This window comes from Globicephala melas, chromosome X (genome assembly GCF_963455315.2).
Source record: "Globicephala melas chromosome X, mGloMel1.2, whole genome shotgun sequence".
NCBI lineage: Eukaryota > Metazoa > Chordata > Mammalia > Artiodactyla > Delphinidae > Globicephala > Globicephala melas.
The window spans coordinates 1,603,795-1,615,358 of record NC_083335.1 but is presented as its reverse complement, the minus strand read 5'-3'; the positions used below and the strand labels follow the sequence as shown (position 1 = coordinate 1,615,358).

General features: G+C 56.2%; 1 protein-coding gene across 1 annotated transcript; it reads left to right on the top strand.

Moving 5' to 3' along the window:
• Positions 1-1,079: 1,079 nt before the first annotated feature.
• On the top strand, positions 1,080-11,509 carry LOC115849319 (long-wave-sensitive opsin 1). Its single transcript, XM_060292311.1, has 6 exons — positions 1,080-1,191; positions 4,017-4,313; positions 6,190-6,358; positions 7,495-7,660; positions 8,964-9,203; positions 11,399-11,509. The coding sequence occupies exons 1-6, from the start codon at positions 1,080-1,082 to the stop codon at positions 11,507-11,509; spliced, it is 1,095 nt and encodes a 364-aa protein (XP_060148294.1).
• The last annotated feature ends 55 nt before the right edge of the window (positions 11,510-11,564 follow it).

The following is an 11,564-nucleotide window of genomic DNA, read 5'->3' as shown; positions in this document are numbered from 1 at the left end:
TATACACAGAATCATACAGTGTGAGGTCTTCTGTGTCTGGCTCCTTGCACCTAGCATCACGTTTCCAAGGTTCACTCATGTTGGAACATGTGTCAGAATTCCACTCCTTATTATGGCTGAATAATATTCCATTGCATGGATAGAGGGCACTTTGTTTATCCATTCAGCTGTCGACTCCCTTTTGACCTTTTGTGAATAATGCTGCTCTGAGCATTCCTATGCGCCGCCTTGTGTGGAAACACGCAAGGCTGCGGAGTTGGGCAATTGGCAGGTAAGCGATGCCAGCAGCCAGGCTGCAGTGGGACCGTGAAGGCAGCCTGCCTGCAACGCTCTGTTGAGAGCTTTGCTTTTGAAGGCAAGTCTAGAGCGAGGCTGTAGTCACGGGCAGGCCAAGGAAAGGTTGTCAACTCAGGGGAGGGAGAGTTGAGGTGGGGTCTGAGGGCTTCTGGGCACCCTCAGCTGCTTCGGGAGGGCTGTTGGGAGGGCCTGGCTGGGCTCCCTGGTGACGGAACGAGCTGCAGCCCACGGGGAGCAAGGCGGTGGGGTGAGGGAGGAGCAAGGTGTGCGGCGGAGTCTCTCCCGCCCCAGGGAAGGGGCCCCACTGGCACGACGTGCATCCATCTGGGCCCCCGAGATGGTCTGACCCACAGGGAGGTTCCAGTTCCAGGCCTCAGCCCCGCGACGTCACTCGGGGGGCAGCCGCTGGGAAAGGTGGGTCTGGGCTTCGGGCTGAAAAGCCCGACACTCGTGCCTGCCCGGCCTAGGAGCAGACGCTGGACGGTAGAAGGGAAGAGAGGACAGGGAAACAGCAGCGAGGGCCCCCGGCAGCCTCCACAGCCACCCTGGCTCTGAGCCCGGCTCCCAGCAAATCCCTCTGAGCCGCCCTCGTGGGCTCGCCTGAGGAGCCAGGAGGCCCAGGGGTGGGGAAGCAGGAGGTCTAAGTCCCAGGCCCAATTAAGAGATCAGATGGCGAAAGGTTTGGGAGCGTTTAAGGTGAGGAGAGCTGGGCTGGTATAAAGCACCGTGACCGCCGGGCAGCGCCAGGTCCGCAGGCATCGGGGACGGGGTTCTCCAGAGCCATGGCCCAGCAGTGGGGCCCTCAGAGGTTTGCAGGTGGGCAGCCGCAGACCAGCTTCGAGGACAGCACGCAGGGGAGCGTCTTCACCTACACCAACAGCAACTCCACCAGAGGTGAGCGAGTAGGGGCCAAGGCTGGGTCACGCTGGCTACAGCGGCCCTCCTGGGACACAGGCCCGAGCGGCCGTCTCTCTTAGCCTTCATGATAACATGAATGGGGGGGTCCTCTCTGAACGTGAAAGGACACCGTAATATCGAATACTCATTTTCAAACCACATGGGCTTCCCAGACCCTCTGAGAATTCCTGTCCCAGGAAAGTTCATGAACTCTTCCCGTGTGGCCCCAGACTGCTAGTGGGCGCTCAGTACACTCATCCCTGAGCTTCCAGGGAGGGAACTGGGCCTGACTCGTCTTTGCATCTCCCAAAGCCAAATGGAGGCCACCAGCAGGAGTGACAGGCTGGGTTGGCCCGCAGGAGGGTGAGTGACTTCGAGAGCCTAAGGGGAGAAGAGACCGTGGTGGTGGTGGCCATCTTGTCCCAGTTCACGCCCAGAGCCCTCGGCCTCTGGCGGTACATGCTAGGGAAGAGGCTAGCTCGGCTCCCGGGACAGCTGTTCTGCTCCGAGCTGTCCCAGTAGAGAGGGCTTTGGCCCAAAAGAAAGCCGAAAAGTCCATCGAGGCAGCCCGAGTTCTGCCCTGGGCATGCCAGCCCACCTGAGGGCTGTAATGACCCTCAGCCCTGGCCCCCCTCCCCGGGTCCCTTCTTCAAACCAAAGACCTTCCGTTCCTTTAAGAATGTCTCATGTGCTGCAGTTTCCAGAAGCCACACCAGCTCCTTGACAGCCGTGAAGTTCACCTTGACCTGACTGCACCCCAGAATGTCCTCGATGTAGACACAGCAATGCTCTCCCCGGAGGCCCATGGGGCTTCATCGATGCACAAGATTCCTTATTGTAAAATGTTTTCAAAAGTTCAAGTGTCTACCAAAGTAGAGGGGAGAGTATAGTGGCCCCCGGGTATCCATCACTTGTCTTATTTCATCTCTAACCCCCTCCGCTAACCACTCCTGCCGATTTCTGCAAGCACATCCAAGACATCACATCATTTCCTCTGTAAATCTTCGGGTACCTGTAAGAAGAGAGGACTCTTTAAAAACACTACCACAAGGTCATACTTTTAGAGGTTCCCCCTCAACCTCCTTGCAATTTATTTGTTGAAGAAAGCGAGTCTGTTGTCCCCAGACTCACCCACTTCAGACTTTGCTGAAGGTTCCCCCCACCCTTCTGCCACGCCTGTTTCCGTCAGCGAGCTGTCGAGCTGAAGGTCTGCCGGGCAGCCAGGCGGATGTGTCCGATGTTGGGGCGAGCCCGCTCCATTAGGAGGGGGTCCCTTTTTCCACAGTGCTGGCAGCTGCTCACACTCAATGCCAGGACCCATTAAACCACTGGGGATTTCGAAATGGTGACATTGGGATTCTTGTGACCCCGTCTTCATTTATTAGCTTCACTACTTTGATAAAGAGAAACAGGCTCTCACGTGCCATCGGGTTGCCCAGGGATACGGTGTGCGTGGGAAAGGCAGAAGAGATGCTTGAGTCTCCTTCTATTTCGCCCAGTTCCAAATAGTGACTTGGTTCCCCAATGGAGCCAGTTGGGTTTGACCTCTGCGTCTCCTTTCTCTCCCACTAAGAATCGTGTTCTTAAGGGCTGTGGGTAGAGTTGGAATTAGAATATCATTTCGTTACTCATTTGCTTTATCTCAAACACACTCAAAATGGTCTCAGAATGACGACGCCAACACTATCGCCAACAACATCACTACCCAAAGCTTAACCTTTGGACGGGTCTTTTCATCCTTTGGGAACGTGCCACCAGGCTCGAATAGGCAGACTAGCGTCTTTTGGAGTCCCTCCGAGTAGCCCCTCTCTATGTGACCATGCCACCGAGAGCATATGCGGTCAGGTCCATTTGTTTTATTTTTGATTTTTCAGGGATTGCTTTTTAAAATTTAATGTTGTTTTCTAATCATGGAATAAAATATTTACAAGCTGGCTTCCTGCCAGCCCCCATATCCAATTCCCTCCCACCCTGTACTTCTCAGGAGACCCTTACCTGGGAGTTGACCTGAGTTGAACTAGAGTTGAAACTTCCAGGAGAAGGGGGCAGGCCGGTGCGCCTGCTTTTGCTGCACTGCCGGAGGCCCCCTCATTTTGCTTCCCACGTTCGGAGCGCTCCTGTCCCTTCTGTGCCACACACGGCCCTCATCCCTGCCTGATCCAGACTCCATGGGTGGTCCAGGAAGGACGGTTGGGCTGCCTTGTTTCGAAACCGTCCCAGCCCCTCTCACTTGCCTGCACGCCGGAGCGTTCCACACGCCTCCTAGTTCCAGATGCTTTGGGGGTTGCTGTTCTCGGGGCCAGCAGCAGCCCCAGTGCTTTCCCTCTGCTCCCTTTTGCACAGAAACGGGCACTACACAGGTGTTACGTAGTCAAAGGCCTGTTCCTTGGGAGCCTGTGGTATCTAGCGTGGTTGCAGATATTGTCGGCAGGTTTCTGGGAGCTCCCTGCGGTAGGGGCGAATGAGGCCCAGGCACAGAAGGGTTCGGGGGAGAGGACCAAGCCAGCCAACCACACTCCAGGAGGCCGACGTGGCATATGGCGGGGCGCAGATCAGACGGGGGCGCGGCACCCGGCAGCGATGATGAAGGGTGCTGCCTTGTTAAGTTCAAGGATGCCCGTGCAGGCATCTAGCAGGCCGTGGCCTCGAGCTTGAGAGACGGGATGGAGGGAAGGTTGTCTGCAGGCGGGCAAAGCTAGAGGGGAAGACCAGTCGCAAAGGTGAGTGTGGCGGGCGGAAGGCAGGAGGGCTGAGGGGAGATTCTGATGGGGTGAGGGGGGCGGCACAGATGTAGCTGTGCCCTCTGTGTCTCCTGCCTCCAGACCCCTTCGACGGCCCCAATTACCACATCGCCCCCAGATGGGTGTACCACCTGACCAGCGTCTGGATGGTCTTCGTGCTCATCGCCTCCATCTTCACGAACGGGCCCGTGCTGGCAGCCACCATGAAGTTCAAGAAGCTGCGCCACCCTCTGAACTGGATGCTGGTGAACTTGGCCGTCGCTGACCTGGCGGAGACGGTCATTGCCAGCACCATCAGCGTTGTGAACCAGATGTACGGCTACTTTGTGCTGGGCCACCCCTTGTGCATTGTGGAGGGCTTCACTGTCTCCTTGTGTGGTAAGCCAGCCGGGGCCTGGGCACAGCCTCCCGTGCGTAAAGGAAACACTCATGCGGCAAAATCCGCAGGTGTGCCTCTGGGGCGTGTTCGAGGCACATCTCTGAACGGGGACAGACAGATCCACATAATCTCAGAACAGTGTGGGAGGGGAGGCCTCCGAGATATTGAAACTAGATCCTGCCAGCCCCATTGCTAATATCTCCGGGGGTTGTGACCCTGTTCCCGTCAACTTTGCCCATAAGCACCTGCGCTCCCGGCTCCGTGCAGGGACAGAACCAAGGGCTGTGGGGTTGCAGCTTGGCGTCGACCTGAGATGACAGGGAGCCCAAGGGCCACAGCACTCACCACGTGCAGCCTGTCTCCAGGCCCCCGGCCATCAAAGCAGTGAAGGCTTGCAGCTGCCTTCCCATTTTTCAAGTTTCCCAGGGCCACCTGGTCACAATGCCTGGGTCCTTAGCTTCCACATCTAACTTGGGTTTGTCTTGTTACCGCCTGAAGTGATCTCCAATTCAGATTCTGAGGAGACGAATGACAGAAAGACACTAGGACTAGAGGGACAGGGGAGCGGGGACCTGGTCAATGACTTGAATTACTAGTGGTGTCAGCTCCACCAAGTTACTTTACCAGGGAAGGTTAGGCAGAGAAAGTCCATCCCAAGTTCCAACACTCCATGCACCTCGGTAGCTGGTGCCTGGAGCCCCTGGGTGGCTCCTCGCTTACGCCTGTCTTGCCTTTGTAACTGCTCGAGGTCTGCTCTCGGGTCGCCAGTTTTGGGGCCCTCTGGGGAAGCCCGTGGACCCCTTCTTAGAAGAACGCTGGCAAATGTGCACAGTGAGATCCATAGCATTACAAAGGAAGCCAATGATACTGAAATACAGCTATCAAAGTGTTAAACACTAGTGACAGACTCCTTCATTAAAAGCATTAGCATTGGGCTGCCCTGGTGGTGCAGTGGTTGAGAGTCCGCCTGCCGGTGCAGGGGACGCGGGTTCGTGCCCCGGTCCGGGAAGATCCCACATGCCACGGAGCGGCTGGGCCCGTGCGCCATGGCCGCTGAGCCTGCGCGTCTGGAGCCTGTGCTCCACAACGGGAGAGGCCACAGCAGTGAGAGGCCCGCATACCACACACACACAAAAAGTATTAGTATTAACAGTATTTTTAGAAGTATTCGTGACGCCATTCTTTATTAAGGTATCAAATAACTGTATCTGGCCAGACAGTCACTGAAATGTCAAAGTAGTAATGAATGTAGTCATATTGGGAAACGCCTGCCACCCCTGTAAAGTGACCAAGTCACGGGCACTGCTAATGCTACCACACTCGCAATGGAAGTAAAGAAGGCCAAGCGTCCAGTAGAGCTTAGTGGAAACAAAGACATCATTTTCCCCACCCCAGCTCATGGAGCCCCGGATTCCATCCACAGGCCGCTGCATGGTGGGCGGTGCTGAGAGGCCCGGGCTGAGGGGAGGCCTGCCCACCAGCAGGGGGGCACGGCTTTCTGCACACGTCCTGTTTCCTTGCTCTGGGCTGGGATTGCAGTACCTCAGTGTGGCCTCACGTGTGTACATGGCCGTCAGGAGTTGCACTGACAGCATCACAAGAAAGGCTGGTGGCTGAGTAAAAGAGAGATGGGAAGCGAGGTGGGCCATGAGGCCAAATCAGAGAAGGCAAGGGGAGGCGGGTGCAGGCCCAGTGGGGAAGGAGCCGGGAAAGCAGGGGTTAGAGAAAGAAACTGACCAAGAGACCCGCTGCTCCCCGGACCGGACCGGAAAACACTTTTTGGAGAATTAGCTTTTGCAGGTAGCTGGGGGGTGTCCTCTTGATCTTGAAAAGCGTTGCCTCAAAGCCCTCCTCTGTCTGCTTCTACCCCTGCAGGGATCACCGGTCTCTGGTCCTTGGCCATCATTTCCTGGGAGAGGTGGATGGTGGTCTGCAAGCCCTTCGGCAACGTGAGATTTGATGCCAAGCTGGCCATTGTGGGCATTGCCTTCTCCTGGATCTGGGCTGCTGTGTGGACAGCTCCACCCATCTTTGGCTGGAGCAGGTAAGGGTGCCAGGGTGCCAGGAAGGCAATTCGTTTAGAGCAGAGCAGGGAGGGTCAAACTCGTGATTCCCTTTGTGACCTTGGGGCAAATCATTTCCAGTCCCTGGGCCTTTGTGCCTCCACGAGTAAACTGAGGACGGACCTGACTCTCGCTGAGACCCCTTGGAGCACGCACTGTCTGTGGAAATGGGCCCTGTGGTCCCCAAGCCTCTGGAAAAGTCTGTTTCTCCCAAACAGGAGCAGCTCATGAGAACACATAGAGAAACGCTGCCGGCTGAGGCCACAGGCACGTTTGGATTCCAGAGCCCTCTTGCCTACTCTGCCCCAGGCCTCTTTCTTGCACCTGCTGAGGGGCCCCCTTTCCGAGGCTCCTTGGGTCGTAGGTACACCTGGGCTGTCGGTTACAGTGTCCCCTCCAGGTGGCTCCTTTGGGGGAAGTCCCGCATTTCCAAGGAAACGGCTCAGGTGTTTGAGGGGGCTGGACGGGACGAGGCCGTTGCATTTGTATCTTGCACTGCAGGCTGGTGAACAAGTTCTTGTGGTGTCTGGAGAGGGTGTGGTCTTTCTTTGGGAAGCTGCCATCAGTGCGAGGAACCAGGCCCTGTCTGTCCCCTCCTCATGCTCCCGTGCCCACAGTGGCTGTGACTGTTGGACACGTCCTCATTGAATCCTGAGGGGTTCACAGGTGTTAAGACGAGGGTGCCTCGCCTTCCCTTCGTAAAGAGGGCATGTGATTGGGGCTATGAAGATGTTGTGGAACCAGATAGCGGTGACGGATGCACAACACTGTGAATGTACCAAACCTCATCATTATGTTATGTGTATCTTACCTCAGTAAAAAAAAGAAGGGAACGTGAGACCAGAGACGGACAAGGATTTCCTAAGGTCCTTCTGAAGGGCTTCCTTTGGGGGTGATGAAAACGTTCCGGAGCTACAGACGGAGGTGGCGGTTGCACAACATTGCGAACGCACTAAATGCCTCCGAACTGTTCACTTCAAAAATGGTTAATTCGTGTAACGTGAATTTCACCTCACTAAAAAGCCCAGCAACCCTACCCGAGTCAGTGGTGCGCTGGGGCGGGCAGGGGCTCGGGTCCCTGCCCACCTCAGGACGGGCTGCCGGCCCTTCTCCCCAGGTACTGGCCCCACGGCCTGAAGACGTCGTGCGGCCCGGATGTGTTCAGCGGCAGCTCTTACCCCGGGGTGCAGTCTTACATGATCACGCTCATGATCACCTGCTGCTTCATCCCGCTCAGCGTTATCGTGCTCTGCTACCTGCAAGTGTGGCTGGCCATCCGAGCGGTGAGCCCCACATCCCCCCCAGCTTCACCCCTGCAGGCAGGCTCATGAACGCCAGGGAGGTCTAGGCTGGCACAGAGGACCGCCCAGTCCACTCTCCAGCCCCAAAGCCAGATACCTGGAATTGCCAGGATCTACCAATGCCTTCGAGGTGGCAGGTGCAGCCCTGGCTCCCTCGGCCTCGCCCCTACAGGGTGGGAAGGGACTGCCCGCCTCCTCGTGGAGGGACCCCATAAGGGACCACAGCTGCATTTCCTCCTGATCCCGGGGGTGGTAAGCCAGCCTCTGCCACGGAGTGGAGCACAGCCGGCCAGATCCAGAGGCTACACTTGCCGGTCAAGGGGTGTTTTGCAAAGGCTGCTACCGGAGCGCTCGCGTCCCGTTCACGCGCCATCTGCCCCCCAGACCTGTACTCCCCCCTCCCCCTGGAAGGGGATCCCCTGGTGTGGGAAATCAGAGCGAAGCAGGAGAATGAGATCGGGGTCCTGAGCACCGTGGGTACGTTGTTCCTTTGTCAATCAGCTTACCTACAACCAGCCATCTGTCCCTGTTGGGCTCCTGCCTGGCACAGGGAATAAGAGGCCTCTGGGGCGGCACCTTTCCTCTACGAAGCGGCTTGTGCCCACAATCGGATCAGCATGTGCTTATGAGCTCTTTGTGGAGCGGAGGCCACGGGCTGGAGCTAAGCTCCCCCGACCTCACTGCCTTCAGTGTGTGACCTGTTCCCTCCTCGCTCCCCTCACCGCGCTGGCGGTCAGGGATCGGAAGCTGCTTAGCCGACTCCCACAGGTATCCGCACACAGCTGGGTCCGAGTGAGCTCTGGGCTGCGCAGCCCAGGCTCCAGAACGCGCTCCAGCCCTCAGTCACCCCTCGTCCCCATTCAGCTGTCTGCCGCCAGTCCCTGCCCGCAGCAGGTGGCGGCCGCCCCTGTGTCTTCTCCTGCCCGGCCCCTCAGACCTGACCATGGGAGGGGACACTGGTAAGGGACCAGGTGAGGCTAGGCACAGCCTCCTTACCTCCTTCACAGACTCCTAACAGCAAGCCAGCTAAGCCAAGAACTCAGCGAGCGCAGTGCGGGGCTGTCTTAGCCGAGCCCGGCTGTACCACCTCCAAGCCTGGAAGAGCTCCCGCAAGGCTGGCCCCACTCGGGTGGCCCGGGTACTGCACAGCTGGGCCCGTCTGCTTCTCCCCGCTACCCTCCCTGACCAGCTACCCAAGCAGCAGCAACATGGAGTCCCCTGGGGTACGGAGCCCTGAGGGGTCCTCCCACTCAATGTCCCCAGGGCCACTCTCTGTCCCCCCCAGGTGGCGAAGCAGCAGAAAGAATCCGAATCCACCCGGAAGGCGGAGAAGGAGGTAACCCGCATGGTGATGGTGATGATCTTTGCGTACTGCCTCTGCTGGGGGCCCTACACGTTCTTTGCGTGCTTCGCCGCTGCCCACCCTGGCTACGCCTTCCACCCTCTGGTGGCCGCCCTGCCATCCTACTTCGCCAAAAGTGCCACCATCTACAACCCCATTATCTATGTCTTTATGAACCGGCAGGTGAGTCACGCGGTGCACACAGCAAACCGGAAATGGACCCCGGAAGAGCCCAGGGATGGCCCCCACCTGGAAGCGTGTCTGTGGGAGGACTGACAATGACCCCCAGGACAATAACCGGGGAAGGCCGAGCATGCGACCCAGCCCCAGCCAGCCCTCCCTCTGGATCCCTTTATGATCTGGGGCTGAGGGTGGGCATTTCCTCCAGTGCACTGTGTGCTGCGTGCCCCTCCCCTCTGCTGGCCTTTGGGCGAGCCCGGAGCTCAGACAGCCTAGGATTGCCAGATCGTGTCTATATGTCCCCTAGGCATGCCCTTCTTGATTTCATAGACACAACTCTTCTCTTGAACTTAATCTTTCCATCTTCAAACGCTAACAGTGACCAGGACACAAAGAGGCCCTTCTTGCCTGGGCTGATCTTTGGCTGCTGTGACTTTATGGGTTAGTTCAGGCAGGACATGCTGTGGTCTTGCTAGATGGCAGCCCACAAGTCCTAGGCCTCTTAGTAGGTTACGGGTGATCCAGGCTCATCATCTTCCAAGTGCAATTTGCCTTATTCGTCCTTGAATCCATCGTATCCACTTCACTAAGGTGCAGCTGTGATGGGACTTGATGATGACCAGCAAGGTCTGTGGGTCAGAAATACCACCCCCTCAGGGGCGTCCCATCTCACCATGGTAACGTCTAAGTATCAAGTAGGACCGGCACCACAAAGGAGTCCCCGGGACTCCACTGTTGGCACCTCAACACCCAGAGCACAGCTCTGCACCTGACCACTGTTTCCTGTCTTTCACATGGGTCTCTTTTTAGGTCTGGCTTTTGGTTGTGGAATCCTAGGCCATCTTGCCAAGTATTGTCTTTACTTGAGCCTTTCCATTCTCTCCTTCTGGAACTCCGCCTCCTCTACAATCATCTGCACTTCCAGACTCTCCAGACTTTCGAACTTTGCTTTCACCCTTTCCACACTGTTATCCCTTCCTGTTGCATTCAAGAGAGAATGTTCTGGAATTGAGCTCCACAAAGACGTGGAATTTTGCTCTTTTTGGTTTGCTGCTGATGCCCCGAGGACACAGTCTAGTACAGAGTGGGTGCCCGGTATGTAGATTATATCTCCTATCATCACTGAGTTAAGAACAATGCTTTGAGAATTCAAAGCAGAGGCATTTGCTGTATATTTCGGGCCTCTTCTCGACTACGTCCAGCTACTCCAACATCAAAACTCTTAAAAAAACCCATAATTGCTGAAATCAATAACAAGAATGGGGCTGGACAGCAGAACTGACTCAGCTGAAGAGCTGAACTCCTCAGCCTCATCTGCCAGCTCTTCAGCTGAGTCAGTTCTGCTGTCCAGCCCAATGTTATGGATTTCAGCAATTATGGGGTTTTTTTTTTTAAAGAGTTTTGATGTTGGAGTAGCTGGATGTAGTCGAGAAGAGGCCCAAAATATACAGCAATGCTTTGTATCCTCAAAGCATTGTTCTTAACTCAGTGACGACAGGAGATACCATCTGAGAAGTGAATAGAGCCCACATGCCTTTAGGGGTGGAGCAGCAAAGAGCAGAGCGCTCCTGACACCAGAAGACTCTCTTTGCCGAAGAGATGATCGTTCTGGTGGCAAGAGATCTGAGATCAAGGTGTGGGCAGTGTTGGCGGTTTCTTAGAAAGAGTCTGTTCCAGGCCCCTCTCCTAGGTCCTGACAGGTACCCATAACCTCTGGTGTTCCCTGGCTTGTAGACGAGTCTCCCCAGTCTCTGCCTTTACCTTCCCTCTGGGTCTGATTCCAAATTCCCTTGTTTTCATGAGGACACCAGTCATTGGATTAGCGCCCACCCTACTCCAGCATGACCTCATGATAATATGCATCTTAATCACATCTGCAGAGACTATTTCCAAATAAGGTCACAGTCACAGGCTCCAGGGGTCAGGACTTGAACATATCTCTGGGGGGCACAATTGGGCCCACAGTAGTCACCGTCAACTGCTAAACTAGATGACTTAGATAATCGAATACTCAGGAATAGACCATCGCCATGTGCAAGGAGTAACTGGAGGCTGCCCCCATTCTCCCTGTAGATTGTGAGTGTGTAAGCCATCAAGGTGACACTGAGTGAACGCTCTCCTCGGAGTGCCCCAGCATTACATTTAGCCTAGCATGTTGGCCCTGCCTGCTCTGCTCAGTAACACTTTCTGTCCTGCAGTTTCGAAACTGCATCTTGCAGCTTTTTGGGAAGAAGGTGGATGACAGCTCTGAACTCTCCAGCGTTTCCAAAACAGAGGCCTCATCTGTCTCTTCGGTGTCACCTGCCTGAGTCGCCTGTCTCCCACTGGAAAACGTAACCGGTCCCACCCTCCGGGGCTTTGGCC